Source organism: Agelaius phoeniceus (assembly GCF_051311805.1).
Source record: "Agelaius phoeniceus isolate bAgePho1 chromosome W unlocalized genomic scaffold, bAgePho1.hap1 SUPER_W_unloc_1, whole genome shotgun sequence".
NCBI lineage: Eukaryota > Metazoa > Chordata > Aves > Passeriformes > Icteridae > Agelaius > Agelaius phoeniceus.
In genome coordinates, this window is record NW_027509866.1 from 5,354,762 (window position 1) to 5,375,256 (window position 20,495).

At 49.5% G+C, this 20,495-nt stretch overlaps 1 protein-coding gene across 1 annotated transcript in view; it reads left to right on the forward strand.

The window, feature by feature from the left end:
* The window catches only part of LOC143692459 (uncharacterized), a 515,676-nt gene that overhangs the window by 460,582 nt on the left and 34,599 nt on the right, over positions 1-20,495 (forward strand). The window contains 1 exon segment of the mRNA XM_077172693.1: positions 1,454-1,760. Within this exon segment, the coding sequence (XP_077028808.1) occupies positions 1,454-1,760 (307 nt within the window).

Here is a 20,495-nt window from a genome sequence, read left to right on the forward strand (position 1 = left end):
GTGGCAATTCCAAAATCCATTGGTCCTGCACAGCTCCAGCTCAGCTGCTGGCACATTCTGATAAAAGAAAAGTGGAAATTCGGCCCAACACATTGTGATACCTCTTTTAGGAAAAGATTATGAAAAAGAAGGGAAAGCTCTGTGTAGATGTCACAAAGGTGACAGGGACAAAGAGAAAAATTATTCTCACATTTCGAAAAGCGTCCCAGCCTGTGAAAGAGAAAAGGGGGGACAGCCACAGAGTGACAGGGACAGAGACCTCCCCTGGGGCAGGGCAAGTGTGACATTGTCCCCTGTGTGTGTGGCCTTCCCAGGGTGGGGGTTTTACACCTGAGCCAGTTTGGGTAAGGGGGGTGGTGTTCACCCCCTGAGCAGGGATTCCCCCACTGTTTCAGGCTGCAATGTAAGATGGAACCAAATGCATGTTTTCAATGCCCATCTTCATCAACTGCTATAAACAGGTGGGGCAGTGTTCTTGATCTCTTCCATGACTCAGCCCTGATAACGCCCTCCAGGGGAGAGATCTTCTGGGAATGGGCCATTGAGTGTCACTGCAGGACTGATCAAATTCCATCCTCCCATTGTGGGATGCTCCGCCCAGGGGGAGGATCCAAGCATTCCTACCTGCATATAAGGTGAGCCTTGCAACACCAGGAGCAGCTTGCCTACTGGATTCCCAGAGGACAAGAGCTCCAGAACCACCACTGGACCTTCAGAGGAAGACCAGACCCTTCTACAGGATCACTGCTTGGACAGAATCACGTTCATCACTCCAACAGGACTGCAGCCACCATTTAATGGGACTGCTGCCACCACCCTGACCAGCAGGGTGTCAGGTTATATCCTGACTCTGTCAGTTTAAGGCAGTGTTTCTGTATCATTGCCTTGATCTTCTTTTCTTATTAAATTGCAATTCTGGTTTAGACTCTCGCCCAGGTTAGTCTTCAAACCAGTAAAAATTCAATGCGCTCATCCCTTGCTTTCCTCCCAAAACAGGATTTCACATCCCCAAACCTTTGCCAGATGGAGGAGGAGGCTGCAAGGAAGAGGAAGGAGGCCCGGGACACGCAGGCAGGTGAGGAGGAAGTCAGTGCCCCTTTCCCCCTCTCTCCTGCTCCATCTCCCAGCCCAGCACAGCCCCCGGCTGCAGGACAACCCTGCTGCCAACCCCGTCCTGCCGGGGATGCACTGGGGGGATCTCCTTCCCCTTCCCTCTGGCACAGAGGCAAATCCCATCCTCTCCTTGTCCTTCCTCCCCCCGGGAAGGATCTGAGCATGGAGACCAGGGAGGAGAAATCCCCACAGCAGAAACTCATGGAAGAGGCTATTTTGAGTGACTCCAGGGCACAGGAATCCAATGGGGAGGAAAATCCCCAGAGATCCCACAGGAGGAGGGGCTGCAAACCCAGCCCAGGCTGCTCTGAGGAGGAAAGACCCACCCTGAGCCAGGAAGGTGGACAGAGCTTCAGCCAGAGCTCAGAGCTGGTGGCCCATGAGCAGCTTCATGATGGGGAGAAGCCCCACAAGTGCTTGGAGTGTGGGAAGAGCTTCAGGCAGAGCAGCACCCTGATCAGCCACCAGATGATCCACACTGGGGAATGGCCCTACGAGTGTGGGGAGTGTGGGAAGGGCTTCAGCTGCAGCTCTGCCCTCATCATCCACCAACGCATCCACACTGGGGAGAGGCCCTACGAGTGTCCCCAGTGTGGGAAGAGCTTCACCCAGAGCTCTAGCTTGACCAGACACCAACGGAGTCACCGGTAAGGAAAGGCTTGCAAATGCCCTGATTGCAGGAACAGCTTCATGCACCACTCCAATTTCAACCCCCATGGGAGAACCCACATTGGAAAGAGCCATGGTGATCCATGTTCCCTGTGATCCATGCTGGGAAGACACCTGTTTCTTTTCCTGCCCTTGCAAATGACCTGATGTGGCATTGAAAAACATGAGGGTCTGGCCATGGCCCTGTCATTACATTCAGTCCAACTACAGATCATTGCCTGGGACAGGAAAGGGACTCTCTCTCTCTCTCTCCCTGAGGAGAAGGCTGTCCTTTCCAGACAGGAAATATTGTAGCCAGGCAGACCCTGTGAGTTGTCTTGTAGTTTTCCCTGTAAACAGTTTTATTTATCCCTTCTGTTCTCAATATTTTTTCTGTTCCTGTTTGTTCTTTATCTCATTCCTGTTCCCAATAAATTGTTCTTAACCCAGCCCGGGATCTTTGCCTTTTGTGCTTTCCATGGGAGGCGGGAGGGCAGCGAGGGCAGCGCGGTTTTAGCGGGAGCAGGAAATTGGGGAATCCCATTGCTGAAGCCCGGCCCGTGGAAACCGAGCATCCCAGCTGGTGGCAGCCCTGGTGGCCATGGCAGCAGCCTTGGGAGCGGGTCCCTGGCTGGGGCTGTGGGAACCTCTTCCCTCTGGTGCCCAGGGACAGGAGTGGAGGGAGCGGCTGCAGCTGAGTCGGGGCAGGCTCAGCTTGGATCTCAGGAAAAGGTTTTTGCCCCGAGGCTGCTGGGGCCCTGGCCAGGCTCCCCAGGGAAGGGTCCCAGCTCCAGGGCTCTCTGAGCTGCAGCAGCGTTTGGCCAGCGCTGCCAGGCCCAGGCTGGCATTGTTGGGGTGTCCTGTGCAGGGCCAGCAGTTGGACTGGAGGATCCTGATGGGTCCCTCCCGGCTCAGCCAATTCTGTGCTTCTGGGATCCCATGGGCCTGGGGATGGGGCTGCCAATGGTTGCCATGGCAACGGGCTCTGGCTGCAGGCCTGAGCTGGTGTCCATGGCAACCACCCCTGGCATGGGGTCTCCATGGAGCTGCCAAGGCACTGAGCATAGCAACAGGGGGCTGGTGATGGTTGCCATGGAAACTGACCATAGCAACAGGGGGCTGGGGATGGTTGCCATGGAAACTGACTCTAGCAACAGGAGGCTGGTGATGGTTGCCATGGAAACTGACCATAGCAACAGGGTTGCTCGTGATGGTTGCCATGGAAACTGACCATAGCAACAGGGGCCTGGTGATGGTTGCCTGCTAAGGATCACATCTGTCACAGGCCCTCAGAGGGGTTCCATGGGGACTTTCCAAGAGTCTCCAGGCTGTTCCAGAGCTGGAATGTCACAGGCAGAGACAGGAGCTCCATGGATGCCTCCCAGGGCTTTCTGGGATGGTAAAGAGCCCTGTGGTCAGAGGCAGTCACAGCCATCCCATGGTGACATCCCAGGGCACCTTGGGCTGCAAAGGCACCCATCTGTCACAGGCACTCACGGGGGCTCCACGGTGACATCCCAGGAGTCCCCAGGCTGCCAAAGAGCCGGGATGGCCCAGACACTCACATGGGTTCCTGTCATGGGCACAGTGGGAGCTTCAGGCAGCGTTTATTAGAGGAGCTCCTGTTGGGTCACGAGGTGCAGAAAGGATCCCCAATAGCCCCCACAGATCCCCAAATGTCACCGTTGAGTCAGAGATGACACAGACTCAGATCAGAAGGCTAAGGGCTAAAAGCCACCTGTTTTTTCAATCCTCTTCTTTTATATCTTGGTTTGCTACAGGTGGACCTCATTGGTCATTTAATCAACACAATTCACATGATTGGCCAATTAAGACAACACCCCCTCAGTAAACAACGTTTTGGAAAACAGCCAACTTATTACAAATGTTTTCAGAGCACCAGGTATTGATGTTTGCTTTATGTTGGGCCTTTCTGAGGGCTCCTTGGATGGGGGAAAGCCTCCTGTAGCAGTTCTGTGCCAGGTAAAATGTGATGCACAGGACTATTTCAGTCTTCAGCTTGTGGTTTATTGTTATTTTCTTGAAAGTTTTGCATGCTGTCCACCCCAGGCTCAGCGCGCTGGAAAAGCCCCACAAAATGGCCCCAAAATATAGTTTCAAGGACTTCTGAAGTTGTCTCATCCAATGAAGTCTCAAAATATACATTATTTCTACTTGTTTACCAATAACTCGTCCCTTGACTGTCCACATAACCTCTGCACTGTGCTTTCCTTGACCAATCACCCTGTGCCACCAACACTGCAGAAAATGCAGTAGATGAAGAAGAAGACAGGGACTACACCCCAAGACCTCCATCTTTCTTCCTATCTACACCATACTAAAAATCCCAAAACCTAAATTTCTCACCCAAGTGACATGCTGTACTACCCTCTGATCTATTTTACACTTGGGTAAATTCTCATCTGTCCCAAAGTCCTGGAAGTCCTCTCCATTGGCGAAGGTTCAAGGCAGTGTTTCTCTGAGTGTCAGGATTCCTCAGAGCAGACAGAGAAATATTCCCTGTGCCCTGGAGTCCCACACATTTAACCTAAAATCCTTTAACCTTTTAGATTTTAAGTTACCCAAAAATGTTTCAGGTAAGTAGAATAAGAAGTAGAAGAAATAGAGAACAACAGAAAGACAGAAGACCCATACAAAGACACACACACAGGGGTACCAACTGCTCAGGTTCCAGCATCACCAACAGAGGAACCCCAGCAGAAGGCAGGATCCAGACCCTGGGCTGGCCTCACTCCGGCTTTAAACCCTCTGGGCCTTCATGGCCCCGCCCCTGGGGTGGGACTGCCAGTTGCTTGTCCAATCAGAGTCAGGGTAGCACCACCTGCTGCAGTGTGACTGATTGATTGACAGCTGGGCCAATCAGAGCTGGGTTAGCACCGCCCCTGCTGTGTGATTGGCAGCTCTGCCAGGCCAGGGCTGGGGGCGGGGCTCTGTCCCACCACAAACCAAGGCCTGACCCGGCCCTGGCCCCACATGGGCATTCCGAGCATCCCAAGGTGTCTCGGGACATGGATCTCATCCAGCCTCTGACAGCGACCACGGTGACACTACGGAACCTCATGGAGCCATGGGTCAGTTGTGACAATGGAGATCCAAGGAAATGATGGTGAGACTGTGGAATCCCGGAATCATGGAATCAAGGAGACCATTGTGCAAATCATGGGCCCTATGGAAGCAAGGATCAATGATCAAACTGTGGTTTGATTGTGATTGATTTAAAATAGAAACAAGGAGCCATTGTGACACAGCGGGGCCACATGGAGCCACGGGAACCCTGTGACTCTGTTGGGTCTCATGAAACCAAGAAGCCATTGTGACATTGCCAGAGCTCATGGAATCAAGGAGACCATTGTGACAGGGTGGGCACCCATGAAGTCAATGGAACATGGAACAGGTCTGCCTGGTTTGGCCTCCTGGGGGCTGTCTCAGAGGTCCCACTGAATTTGGCATGTCAAGGGCCACTTCCCATCTGACCGTGAAGCACTGGGGCTCTGTGCTTTTATTCCTATGGGAAAGAACTGTCTTTCTTGTCTAGGCACCCATGGCCAAAATTGGGATTCTGCATCTAAAATTCCCTATATCCAAGGGTTACTCCCAAAAAAATCTGCCCATACAGTCAAGTCTGGCCAGCCTTGGCCTCTGGTGGCTGCCTCTCATCTGCCCCTGCACCACTGGGGCTCACTTGTTTCCTTCCTATGGAGACCATTGTGACGCTGCGGAGCATTGTGGAACCAAAGGGCCATGGTGATACTGCAGGCCCTTGTGAACCTGTGACACTGTAGGAACTTGTGGAACCAAGGGGAACATTGTGACACTGCAGGGTACCATGGATCCAAGGGGCCACTGTGACACTGTGGGGCCTCGTGGAACCAAGAACATCATTGTGGCTCTGCTGGGCCGCATGGTCCCAAGGGGCCAGTGTGAAGCAGCAGGGCTTTGTGGAACCAAGAGGCCATTGCTGCATTTCAGGGCCTCGTGGAGCCAAAGGGCTGTTGTGATCCTGCAGGGCACCGTGGATCCATGGAGAGCATTGTGGCATTGCAAGGCCCCATGGAATCATGGAGACCATTGTGACCCTGCAGGGCCTCATGGAAGGAAGGGGCCATTGTGACACAGAGGGGCTTCATGGAACCAATAGATCATGATGACAAATGGGGCCTCGTGGAACCATGGGGACCATTAAGATCCTTAAGGACTTGTGTAACCAAGGGGCCATTATGACACCTGAGGACCTCATGGGAGCAAGGAGCCATTGTGACACTGCAGGGCCCTGTGGAACCAAGGGAACATGAAACAGGTGTGGCTGCCTTGGCCTCCCAGGGGTCACCTGACAGGTCTGGCTGACCTTGGAATGTGTAAGGCCACTCCCATCTGCCCCTGAAACACTGGGGCTCTGGACTTTTCTTTTTATGGAAAAGAACTGTCCATCTTTTCCAGGTATCCATGGCCAAAATTAGGATTCCACCTCCAAATTTCTGTGCATCCAAGGATTGCTCCCAGACAAAAGCTGCCAGGACAGACACGTCTGGCTGGTCTTTAACTCCTGAGTGCCAGAACTCACCTGTTTTCCAAACACTGGAAAGGGATCTGTGCTTTTCCTTTTATGGAAAAAATCATCCTTCTCCAGGCACAAATGTCTGAAATTAGGATTCCAGATTCATAATTTCAAATATCCAAGGGCTGCTCCAAGCAAACCTGCCAGGACAGACAGGTCAGGCTTGCCTTAGCCTCTGGTGGTTGCCGTTCATCAGCTCCTGAAACACGAGGGCTCCGTGGTTTCCTTCCTATGGAGACCAATGTGACACTTGGGAGCCTTGTGAAATGAAGGGGCCACTGTGACACTGAAGAGCACCATGGATCCAAGGCACCATTGTGACACTGTGGGGCTTTGTGGAACCAAGGACATCATTGTGGCTCTGTTGGGCCGCAGGGTCCCAAGGGGCCAGAGCAAAGCAGCGGTGCGGGAGTTAGCCCAGCTGTAACTCAGAGCCAGCCAGATTTTACCCCAAAAGAATTGGGCATGAGTTTCAAGCCCTGGGAATCATTTGTTTAAATTAAAGTGAGCTTGAAAGTTCTCCAAAAAGCCTTTAGTGTTGTTATGCTAACTTGTCCAAGTTCTCCTCCCCTCATGGTTACTTGTTTCCCCTATAGGGTTATTGTTCTAGAGTGTTTCTACCCCCATGTGTACATGTTGTTGCTCCCCTTTGTCTCGGGTCTTTGGATCCTGCCCCTCATACTGTTCTCGACTTCTCCATGTTTATTGTTTTTCACCCTGTTAATAAAGTTCCTTTTAAACAACTCCATTGATCCTGCTCCTTTTCATTTTTGCCACCCTCGCCGTGAAGTCAGGGAACCAGAGAGGTTTGACACAGCCACCCTCATTGTGACATTTGGCGCCCAAACAGGGACCCTGACACTCAGGGCTCCCTGTGTCAGTCACGTCAGCTGGAGTTAGCTGATGGATAGGCCAGGGCTCCCTGGGATTTTGGATTGTGCTGGGCCCAGTGGATTCATCGTTGCTTCAAGGGACCTTGCCCAGGATCAGCAGGGACGACGGTTTCACCTGCATAGGATTGCAGGTGGGTTTGGGGAAATGCAAGACATTTATTGCCCATTTTGCTACTGTGTTTTTACAATATGCACCCAAATCCCATAACTGATTAGGGGTGTTCTGGGGGCTCTTCCCCATAAGGCAGAGAAAGAGAAAAATGGGCAGCTGGATGTCGAAAGTAGAAAGGAGCATATATGGATGCTTTAATTCTCACTGATCATGACATAACATTTTCAAAGAATGAATTAAAATCAATCATGAGGTAGATCATTAAAAATTTTCCAGACACCTCTGCTGACGAAATCCATATCACTGAATTTTGGGACTCATTGGGAGTTAAACTGTACAACCTTTCGATCAAAAGGGACCCCATTGCATCCTGCATGCTCCCCATCTTCCACACCATCCTTGAGACCCTTCACCAGCAAGCAGTGTGTTGAAAACTCAATCCATTGGTCACTCCTAACTTGGGAGCTCCCCTCAAACCTGCCTTTCTCAGACCTTCCAAGATGGTCCAAGATGGCAATGGCCACGCTGTCTTGGAGCACCATGCCCTGGAGACTCAGGACGAAAGGAGCCTGAATGTGGCTCGGGAGCCCGACCATCCTCCCTCCATCTTGGCTCCTCCACTTCCTTCTACCACAGCCTTCTCTTCTGCCCTGAACGAACCTCCAGACTCCACCCCCATGGATGTGGGTCACGCCCCCACTGTCAATCATTCCACCTCCACCCTGGGCCATGCCTCCAGAGCTCCACCCCAGAAGTCCACCATCCTAAATCAAGGCCCTTCCTCCCCAACACCTGACAAAGTGGCAGCACCCTTTGCCTCACCCTCCAGCAAGAATATAACCCCATGATCAAAGATACTAAGCCCAACTGTCACACTATTTCTAATCCAAATGTTTCTGGTCCAAGTTATTCTTCCTCCCAGGAAGAAAGTTTGGACTCCCCAGAGCCACCTCGCCCCTCAACCCCAGAAGATCCCTAGGAAAGGATCTGGAAGGAAGCAGTTAAGGAAGGAGACTGGCAAATAGTCTCGAAACTCCTTGTTGCCCCCATATGTTATGAAAGAAGGGGGCAGAATCCCAGGGATCAGCCATTGGTTTATGGGGAAATCAAGGAGCTGTGTAGGGAAGATAAAGACCATAGGAAGGATTTACCTTGTTTTAATGGCCTAATGAGGGCCATGTTTACAGCACATCTCAACTCCCTATTATTTAAAATATATTATGACCATGTTGTTGTCACCTACAGAATAACCTTGTCGGAAGAGGGATGAAAACGTTCGCTAAATCAATTAATAGCAGACTATGCTAATAATGAGGCAAGGGTGGAATTGACAATCAACCATCTAGCTGGAGAAGGACCACACAGCCTGCCAGATGATCAAGCAGCAGGTATCCCCAGAAGAGCATTAGATGATATTAAAAAAAAATGGTTTTGAAAGCGTGAATCCAGGTACTGGATGGTACCACCCCCAGTTTGGACTATGTAAACATAAGACAAGAACCTGGAGAGCCCTACATGAAATTTATTGATCACCTTAAACAGGCACTAGAGAAACCCTAGGGGCCATGCAATTCCCTTTTAATGGGCCCCAGCAACATCTACAGGGCCCAAAAATATGTTTCCAGTGTGGTCAACAAGGACATTTTAGAGAAGATTGTCCCCAAGGAGGAGGAGCCTATCTGGTCCCTAATGGATAATCAACATCAAATTAGGTGGAATTTCTCAAAAGGTAATTACACCAAGCAGCCAAAAACTGCCATTGGAGTGCAAGGTGGCCTCAGGCTATGGCACAAATGTTCAAGCCAATGATGCCTACAATCGCTGAATTGTACACCCATTACAGATAATGTAGCCCTAAACTCCAGCACCTCATCTCCCATTTGCCAACCACCTTACCACCAGGGGCAAAATTGAAGTTGCTGAGTCTGGAATCTGTTGTTTTAACTGATTATTTTGCCCATGAAATATCAACAGGACAGCTGGGGCCCAAAGATCAGCCCTCTGAACTATTAATTTTAGTAAACTACCAATCAAGCACTGAAGGATTTTTTGTATTGCCATCCATACTATCAATGTCCTCACAATGAGAAATTACAGTGCTGGCCCTGTCTCCCAACCCACCTTGTTTTATACCCCAAGGACTAACAATTGCCCAGGCAGGATACTGATGACACTTCACTAGGGATGTGATAAATCAGGATTGACCAAAAATCACCTGCACTCTGGAACTTAACAGTGAAAAGGTTGTTTTGACAGGGCTTGTGGACATGGGAGCAGATGTGACAGGTAGCTCACATTCCAAGTGGGCTCCTAACTGGGTGTTTACAGCTACTGCAGGAATATTGTCCGAGATTGGAGGTGACAGTGACAGTGTCCGAAGTGCAGAACTTATTAACATCAAAGGACCCAAAGGCCAAATTGCCACAATGAGACCATTTGTGATAAAGGACCTTGGTGTATCCCAGATAAGAACATCAAGACCTACCTGTAGCCACTGAGTGTGGATTCTGCAAAGGAACCCCCAAGTCCACCCCAAGACAAAACCCACCAGACAGTGACTCTGGCACCTGGACTAGACAATTCTCTTGAAGATGACACATAGGAAGCTTCTACTCACATTCCTCAGCCTGTTTGCAACCATGCTCCTTGCGAGTGGATGGGTAGCCCTCAAAAACACAAAGCACAATGTATGGATAACTCTAGCAAAGCCATGAAACAAGACACCCTGTGCCTGTCTGTCGCTAGCCCTGACGACCCCTTCTCCACCTGCCTAGTGGGGTTGCCTACAGATGTCTGGCCAATAACTGAGGGTGCCATTTGCAGTATGCCAGGTGACAATCCTGACGGCAAATAGAAGTGCAACCCTGTCGGTGCTTGGGACTACTGGACCCAGAAGCTCCTGCATGCACCACTAGAACTCAGGGGGTAGAAATTCTCAGCTCTGTAAAAATGGACTTTTGTGTAAGGTTTTATTACCATCTGAGATGGGAAGAGGGTGAAAGACACAAAATTACAAAAAAAAAAAGAAACTATCAGGAGACACTATCTCCCCATACCATCCCACTTACAAAAACCAGACCTGATGGTGTAATTACACCTCTTCCATGATTTCTTGGTCCAGTAGCTACCCACTCAACTTGCTGCAGGGTGTGTTTCTTATTTGCAGGGATAGAGTGTCGCAGACATCTTTCATGAAAAATCCTTTCTTAGGATTTTTCCTTGTGAGAAGCTGCAGTTTCAGCAACCAAAAGTAAACAATGCTTATCTGCTGCTGTGGAATGCAACAGGTAGACCTGTGATTGGTCTCCTGTGGATGTTTGGATTTACTGACCACTCATGGCAGAGCTAGCTCTTGCTCTCTGTCTGAGACACAGATCTTTGTGATTCATTGTTGTCTATTCTTAGCTTAGCTAGCTTCTGAAGAAACCTTTTCCTTTCTATTTCTTTTTAGTATAGTCTTAATGTAACATATACCATAAAATAATAAATCAAGCCTTCTGATCATGGAGTCAACATTCTCGTCTCTTCTTCATCCTGAAAATGCTTGTGACCATGGTCACAATAGATCATGGCCTGGTGTCCCTTCAGACATCAAAGGCGGACATTGTAGCTTGGGGAGGCTTACCTTGCTGGCACCCAACACAAAAATGATTAATGGCCAGAGAAACAGAGCAAAAAGATCTACACACTACTTTGAATCTGATTGCAAAAATAATGTCATCTATTGGAGTCAAAAGAAGAGAATGGCAGCCTCCATGTTTCTGCCTTGGGTGGCTGCAGCAAAAGCTTTAGGGCAATCAGACCATCCTGGGTGCCTGTTAAGTAAGCAAACCAATGCTGCCTCCCTCACATTGAGTGGCTGCTCTCAGACACAGAGACCATCAGACACGCCACCTTGCAGAACAGCGATAGAGATTTTACTCTGGGCACATGGGCATGGCTGTGTAGACTCTGAGGGCATGTGCTGCATGAACCTCTCCAGCCACAGCAAGTCAATGCACAAGAGCATTCAGGTACTGAAGAAAGGGTTCAAGAAGCTTCAAGTGGAAAACAAAGACTGGTTCAATAAACTCCTCCAACTGAAGGGACGAAAGGGTTGGATGATGTCTAGCTAAAAGAGGACTATTAATCTCTTAGGGGTTGTTCCTGTATTGTTAATTGTCCCATGTTTGTTTGGATGCTTTAAGAAAGTCTTACAAAATTCTTTCAGTTCCGTCTTTGTTGTAAAAGAGAAAGGGGTAAGATACCCAACACAGGCTCCTCATGGACTTCTTGGAGGAGAGAATTGGAGGCCAGGAAGGCACAAAAACCTCTCAGAGACTCAGTGTGGCAAGGAAAATCCTTAGAAGTACGTAAAAGTATTCGTAAATCCATGAAGTACCTTAAAAACCTTGAGTATCTCAAGGCATTAATGAGCCCCACTGAGTGTCAGTACAGAGCTCTCAAGGGACTCATTAAAGCAGATAATTGGGGCCATGATTGCACAAACCTCTCACAGAGTCTGGATCAGAAGGGAAACACCAAGTACCTTCAAATAACTGAAGTACCCTGAAGTAATAATGAGCCCACTGAGTGTTGTTACTGACAAAGCCTCTCCAGGGACTAATTACAGCAGATAATTGGAGGCCATGATTGCACAAACCTCTCAGAGACTCCAAGGCAAAAGCCAGAGCCAAAGTCCTTTGAAAAACCTGCAGTCCCTGCAGGGAGCATGAAGGAGCCCCCAGGGCCATTGCTGAGCAAGGCTCCCCAGGGACTCCTTGCAGCAGATCCTGGAGGCCACTGGGATGTGGGCTAGGGGGGGATGCTGAGGGCAGCACAAGGGGCTGACAGTGCCCAGCCTGGCTGGGGCTGTGCCAGGAGGCCCCAGGGCCTCAGCACAAGGTGTCTCCTCCCAGCCCTTGCTGGCACAGACCCTGCTGTGCCCCAGGGCACCAAGACTTGGCTTCTCTTTGTCCCCACCTGTCATCACTGCCTGCAGTTCTCTGCTCTGCCTGGGGCCTGGGGACACTTGCTCAGTCGTGTCCCTCTCTGGGACCCATTAAAAGTCCAAGAAACTTTGGAGTTGGATTCTGCCTTGGAGTTCTGGAGAGGTTTCTTCAGCTGCCTCTCAGGGACTGATGTTCAGGGCCTGAGCACAAAGCCCCAGAGGCTCATTAAAGTCCTTGTGCTGTGTCTGTGCTGCTGAGCTGGGCTGGGCTCCTGGCACAGAGGCAGCTCCTGCTCACCAAGAAGAGCTTCAAAAGCACATTTCTCTGGATGAGCAGCTCTTGTGCCAGCCCAGCAGGGCTGGGGCACTGCCTGCAGCCAGCCCGGGCACAGCCCAGAGGCACAGAGAGCTTCAATCAGTCAAGGCTGGGAAGGGGCTGAGAAGTGCCTGGGGCACAATCACTGCCAGCCCTTGGCACAGGAACCTCTGGCTGCAGGACAATGCAGCTGCAGCTCCTGGAGCCATCTCCTCAAGCTGGAACATCCCAATGCCTGCAGAGCCTGTGAGTACATTCTCTGCTTGTCTCTTGTGCAGAGCAGCCAGGGGTGCCCAGGGCTGTCCTGCAGAGCAGGGTCCTGCAGCCCAGGGCGCTGTGCTGGGGCAGGGACTCTGCTGCCTGCCAGGGACAGCTCTCAGCCAGCCCTGGCAGCTGCTCCCAGCACTGGGGGACAAGATCTGGGTGGCAGGAGACAGCTGGTGAGGCTTGGAAGTGTTCTCCTTGTGTGGGGAGGATGCTGCATTGTTCAGGGCTGCTCCCAGCATGGCATTGAACTGCAGAACATTTCCAAGTAGATTATTCAGGGAGCACAGCAAGGCAGGACCTGAATAAATGGGAAAATCCTGCTTTATTAATCTACTTCTCTAGGTTGTATGGATGGCAAATTGCACACAGATATTCATCCCTCAGTTCAGGTAGAAATTTTTTTTTTTTTCTGAGATCTTAGAAAACCAGGCAGTGAAAGAAATCAGCCCTTAGGGGCCGCATCAGTGTCGCTTTTCCAACAGCTCCTCAAGGTTTTTACCATGTTTCCATCAGAGCCTGCAGAGCCAGAGCTGCCCCTGGGCAGTGCCTGAGCTGGGAGGGCTCTGCAGGGCAGAGCTGAGCCCCCAGGGCTGGGCTGGGCTCTGGCAGCACTGGCAGGGCCCAGCCCTGGGCGCAGGGAAGCAGCTGCTGGCAGGGACAGCTCCAGGCAGCAGAGCCCTGGGCAGGCAGTGGGGGGAAAGTGCCCCCAGGCTGTGCTGGGATATTTCAAGTCCTCTCCAGACCCAACTATTCCATGATTACTTTTCCTACAGATCCCCATGCCAAGGCACAGCAAATGTCCAACAGCAGCTGCATCAGGCACTTCCTCCTGCTGGCATTGGCAGACACGCGGCAGCTGCAGCTCCTGCACTTCTGCCTCTTGCTGGGCATCTCCCTGGCTGCCCTCCTGGGCAACGGCCTCATCATCAGCGCCGTAGCCTGCGGCCACCACCTGCACACGCCCATGTTCTTCTTCCTGCTCAACCTGGCCCTCGCTGACCTGGGCTCCATCTGCACCACTGTCCCCAAAGCCATGCACAATTCCCTCTGGGACACCAGGATCATCTCCTACATTGGATGTGCTGCACAGCTATTTCTTCTAATCTTCTTCCTTGGATCACAGTTTTCCCTCCTGACCGTGATGTGCTACGACCACTACGTGTCCATCTGCAAACCCCTGCACTACGGGACCCTCCTGGGCAGCAGAGCTTGTGCCCACATGGCAGCAGCTGCCTGGGCCAGTGCCTTTCTCTATTCACTGCTGCACACGGCCAATACATTTTCCCTGCCCCTGTGCCATGGCAATGCCCTGGGCCAGTTCTTCTGTGAAATCCCCCAGATCCTCAAGCTCTCCTGCTCCAAATCACAACTCAGGGAAGTGGGGCTCATTGCTGTCAGTGTGTCTTTGGTATTTGGTTGTTTTTTGTTCATTGTTTTCTCCTATGTGCAGATCTTCAGGGCTGTGCTGAGGATCCCCTCTGAGCAGGGACGGCACAAAGCCTTTTCCACCTGCCTCCCTCACCTGGCCGTGGTCTCCCTGTTTGTCAGCACTGTCGTGTTTGCCTACCTGAAGCCCCCCTCCATCTTCTCTCCATCCCTGGATCTGGCCCTGTCATTTCTGTACTCAGTGGTGCCCCCAGCTGTGAACCCCCTCATCTACAGCCTAAGGAACCAGGAGCTCAAGGATTCAGTGAGGAGACTGATCACTGGAAAATTTCAGAAGCATTAAACTGCTGGCCAGTGTTTGCAAATCACGTGTAATAAAATTCATATTTGATACTTCTTCTTGATTTCATTTTAGAGTTTTTTTACCTTTGTTCTATTTTTTTCTTATTGTCCACAAAGAAACGTCATTGTTTCTGCCATTTCTCATTTTGTTTCTCTCCACCTGCCCTGTGGCCACAGACTGTGTCAATGAAGGGCTGCACTCTTGGTGGCATTAAAGAAATTAAAGGATGTCCCAGCAGAGTTTTCTGCAGAGATGCCCTTTTGTTGCCTTCTCTGGAGCTGCGGCAGCAATGTCTGTGTGCAGAGCTGGGGCAGATCAGTGCTGGCCCAGCAGCTGTGCCCAGCAGCAGCAGCAGCAGCAGCAGCACTTGGTGTTGCCAGTGCTGCTGCCGTGGCCCTGCCCCGCTGCCCTGGTGGCCCTGGTGTTGCTGCAGGGCCTGAGTGCTCTCGGGGCCGGGCACAGCCCTGGGGGTGGCAGTGCCGGGGGTGCAGCAGGGACAGGCCATGGGCACTGCTGGGGCAGCGCTGACGCCTCAGGCCAGGCCCTGGGGGCTCCAGGCTCCTTGCCCAGGCTCTCTCAAGAACACGGCCAGGCCAATGCTCAGCACAGAAACCCCCGTGAGCAGCCCCAGGCTGGCTGTGGGCAGGCTGGGGGCAAACAGCATGGCTGGGGCTCTGCAAGGGCCATGGGGCAGACGGGAAGGAGCAGCAGAGCAGGGGCTGATCCATGCCCAGTGCGCTGCACAGCCCAGGGCAGCATCCTGTTCTGAGGAATCAAGCAGACTCCACAGCTTTTGTGAAAGTTGTAAAGCTGGTATGTTTATTACAGCGCTGGACACATTTGGGAATCATTCCCCTAAAATGACATGCGTACCTCTGGGTTCTGCAGATTCCCTTTTATCTCCCTCTCTAATACATAGGCATGCAATTTCACAATTGGTTCATATGTGTTCATTCCACTTATTTCTCATGACAATTGCTGGTAATTCTTCTTTATCAGAATGAACTCCTGGGTCAGGTAGCCCTGCTCTGTCTGCCTGGCCCCCTCACCCCCCCTTATCTCTTGTCCTTCAGCTGAAGCATTCCCTCCAAGCACAGGCCCTTTGCAAGAACAGGCAGTCAGACTAAACAGCAAGCTGCAGACCTAACTCAAAGATGTACATTTCCCCTAAATCAAAATGGATTTCTACTCTGGATATCTTCCACTAATCCTCATTTCCCCCTTTCCTAAAAGGAATAAGTAAATTATTTTACTTAATTCAAATTCCTATGACAATCAGTGTGCCTTAGTGCTTTACCATGTACGTTTGATAAGGAGGTTAACACAGCTACTCGCTGTAGTATTCTCCAATTCCAAATTAACAATAAAAAGGAGAACCCTAAACTTACTCCAACTAATATTAACAAAACTACAATAGGATGACACAAGCTCAATAAAGATTCCATTTGCAGTTGGTGACCACACAAAGATTACATCCCACCAGTGATGATCTGCATTTTGTTTTATACTTTGCAGAATTCTGGTTATTTCTTTTGTATCATGTTGGACAGTAATTAGGGTTTTCTCTCCACTTTCTTGGGTTTTCTTCAAGATCTCCAGTAGCTCTATGGTGTTTAATTAATTGTTTTACCAATGTGAGGTCTATTCCAATAGGAGTAGGTGACAGTCTGTGATACATTTTGTAATTGGTTTTAATCAACTGGTGGGATGTCACTGGAGCCACCTACAAAAAGTCACACTCAATAATCTTAACAAAATTAAAAATACAGAAATTAGAATGATTTCTACTGGACAAAATAACATCATTGTTATCAATTTTTATAGTAGCACAGGCAGTTCTCAGGCACACACAACCTTTACCAGTATATACGAGGGCAGTTTTCTGATCAGTGACTGGATGAATTTCGAAGTGGCAAATACTCTGTTCAGTGTCTAGACACACATCCTGGGCATTAATGGTATTGCTTTCACAAATGTATCCTAGTTGTTCTCTAGTAATGCAGGATTCTAAGTTTACTGTTTGCCACTTTTCATTCACCTTTCATGCCCACACTCTATGTTCTGAAGGGTAGAGCACTGTTTTTTCATGATTTAATCCTAGTGCAATGACGGGATGGATAACGTAAACAGTGGCATTATGTATGGTAAGCACAAAGGCAGTGGCCACATTAGAAGCAGGATCATAGGTGAAATTTACCATAGTCCACCTGGATTGAAACTTTCTTTCAAAATCAATCGCATTATCCCAGACAATTTTCCGAATTTCAGCTGGAAAATTACCTTCACCCCCTTCCCGTATGATCAGAGCTGCTGCTGCCTGCATCCATAACTGTGCTTGTATACAGCTGAAAGCTAAAGACACATTATCTTGAACTGTACTAAGTGCTTCTACTGTTAACTTGTGGTCTTGGTCCCTGGCCTTTTCCCACTTTGGCAGTATTTTTGAAATCTGCCACTGGCTAGTTCCTAATGCCAATAGAGATGACTGTAATGGCTGTTTCAATTTTGTTAGGCCACCTGCTGCAGTGGCCAGCTTATTCATCATTATTTCTGAATCAATTCCATTTAAAACTCCTAATATCCCAGTTAGATCCTTTCTTATTCTGCTCCTGAGGTATACCTGTCTTTGTAACCACATTGTCCAGCCCTCAAAGGATGTTCTTAGGAAAGAGGAGCAGGCTGGTTGGATTTTTGAGATGTTAATTTGCATTAGCAACTCAACATGTTTGAGAGACAATTTTGAATTGAACAACAGTTGTTGTTCACCCACATTCCTCACTATGTAGGGGCTTATTTCATACTTCAGGTTCAAGTTTGGGTTGAGTCTGAAGTATTTGAGTCTCAGTCTGGGTTGTATAAGGTCCTGCTGTTGTAAAAAGTGCAGTGTCTATTTTAAATTTAAATGAGAGCCTGATCACAAGCCCAAAGGCAAGTCACTTCTACAGGCTGTATCAAGGTGAAATGACACCAACAATCTGATTCACTTAGGCTATCACAAACTTCCTGGTGCCTGTATACAGGAGAGGTTGAGACACTAATTGCATCTGGTCTCTCATGAACCGTCCCATTCACCACCCAGCACCCTACCTTGATTTCTTCTCTTCTGATCCCTTGAAGTGTCCACTGTTCCCATTCCTGCCACTCCTGCTCCTCATATACCTGATCCCCGAGGAGTACTACAGTGGATAGGTTTAAATCTTCTATCTCAGAAACTTCTCCCATGGATCCAGTATACTGATTAAAAGCCTGGGACCAAGGCCATTCAGCATCGCTTTGGATAGAGGTACTCTCTAGTTCTAAGACTCCAGTTATAATTATATATAAAACAATTCTGTAAAAGAAATTACAAACTACATCCAGCTGCAATATGCTCATTTTGTCTGAGTAAGCCTAATCTCAGTTCATTGTCTCCTGGTGTCACTCTCCAAGGGGCTCCTGGGGCCTTCTTCACTTGAGAGTGATGGAACCAGGCATTCTGCTCCTTGATCTTGATTGCAGTGAAGGTGGTGAGAAGCACTTGGAACGGTCCCTCCCACTGTGGTTCCAAAGTCTTTTCTGCAAGAGGCTTAACTTATACATAATCTCCAGACTGTATGTTATGTATTGGTCTATCTAGCTCCCTGCTCCGAGTTCCAGCCACGTGTTTCTCAATTTCTCTGAGCTGTTTGCTTAAAGCCACCGTGTAGGTGGCCAGTGTTACCTCCCCAGTGTGGGTGGACATTCCCTCTTGTATTCCATATGGTCTTCTATAAAGCATTTCAAAAGGACTCAGCTTTCCTTTAGCCCAAGGTTTAGTTCAAATTTGTAATAGTGTCAGTGGAAGAGCTTGGGGCCAGGGTAGATTAACTTCCTGCCCCAGTCTTACAATCTGCTGCTTAATCAAATGATTCATTTTCTCCACCTGGCTGCTTGACTGGGGGTGGTATGGAGTGTGAAGTTCCCAATCTATGCCCAGGTGGCTACTAATCTGTTGCACTACTTTGGAAATGAAATGTGATCCTCTATCTGAGGTTATTGTGGCTGGAACTCTGAAGCATGGTATTATTTCTTGTGATAATACTCTGGTCACCTCTCGAGCTTTGACAGTTCTGGTGGGGAATGCTTCTGGCCACCCTGAAAATGTATCTGTCAATACCAGTAAATACCGATATCCCCCTTTCCTTGGGAGTTCTGAAAAGTCAATTTGCCACTGCTGTCCAGGCCCATGGCCTCTCCCAATCTGACTGAGTTTCGCCCTGGGGTTAGTCTGGAGGCAAGGATCACACTGTCAGTTTACCTGAGTAATAGAGAAATATAAATTCCTGACAACGATTCTTTCAATCAGATGTGTGTTCTAGAAAGCCTGTGGAAACTCCTACTTCAAAGTCAACACTTCATTTCCATGCACTCTGTATCACTGGCAGCCTTGGTCATTTTGGGAAAGAAGCCACACTTTATAAAGCTTTTAAGTAGTTAGGCCCCAGTGTGTTTTCTAGTGCTCCTCCTTCACTAGTGACCACAAAAATGGGAAGGGATTACCAGCTCTCTTTCAATGGTAGCCCACCCCTTGTGGTTGCATGTCTCTTTTGATTAGTATTATTATATTCTGGCTTACCTTCGAGGAAACCTGTCCATAATTACCTCACCTTTTGCTGCTTTCTTTGCCTCTCCACCCACCAGCTCATTTCCTTCCTCCAATTCTGAGCTCACTCTCTGGTGTGCCTTAATATGCCTTTTCAGGCAGCTGAAGTGCTTCCAGCAGCCGGATGGTCTCTTCTTTCCTTGTGAGGTTAGCAGTCCCCTCTCCTTCCAGATGGCTCCATGTGCATGCATGAGTCTGAATGCATACCTCGAGTCTGTATAGATATTTATTTTCTTTTCCTTTTGCCATTTTGAAGGCACGGGTCAGTGCATTTATCTTGGCCTTCTGTGCAGAGGTACCTGTTGGTAAGGGTCCAGACTGTATTACCTCTCTGCAGGTAGTCACTGTACCCAGCATGTCTCTTTCCACTGGCAATGCAGCTGCTCCTGTCAGTGAACCAGGTCTCTGCATTGTCCAGAGGAGTGTCTTTCAAGTCTGGGCATCTGGAGTAAGTAGCTTCAGTGGTCTCCAGGCAATCGTGGTGCACTGCTTCTCCTTGATTCCGCTGAGAAAAGAAGCTGGGTTGACAGTATCAGTCACCACTATCTCTACATCATTTTGCTCTACCATAATGGCCTAGTACATAAAAAACCTCTGTGGTGAAAGCCAGTGGCTGCCCTTCACTGCCAGTACTGCGGACACTGTGTGGGACACCAGCACAGTCATTTTCTGTCCCAGGGTAAACTTGAGTGCCTCTTGAATATTCAGCACGACTGCTGCCACAGCTCTGAGGCAACCTGGCCATCCTTTGGCTGTTGCATCCAGTTGCTTAGAGAAGTAAGCAACTGCCCTCTGGTATGGACCCAAGTCCTGAGCCAGTATTCCCAGGGCAATTCCTTGTCTTTCATGGGAAAATAGAAAGAATGGTTTACTTACATCTGGAAGTCCCAAAGCTGGAGCTGACATGAGGGCACTCTTTAGCTGGTAAAAGGCCCGTGTGCGTTCCTTTGTCCACTGGAGATCTCTGATTCCATTGGCAATAAGAGCATAGCGGGGTCTGACGAGCAGTCCATAATTATAAACCCACAGCTGGCACCACCCTGCCATGCCTAAGAAGGTTCGGAGCTCCTTTGTCGTTTGGGGTTTCAGGGTTTGGCATATGGCTCCCCTGCCCTAAAGTCCATTGCCCAGCTTCTGTTTCACTGCCTGTGCCTTTTTCTTTGATACTCTGTATCCTTGGAGTCCTAGAAAATTTGAAAGGCTTACTGTCCAGGCCACACATGCTTCCCTTGTCCCAGTGGCTACTAGATCATCCACATACTGCAACAGCCTCCCTTCTTCCTGTGGAGC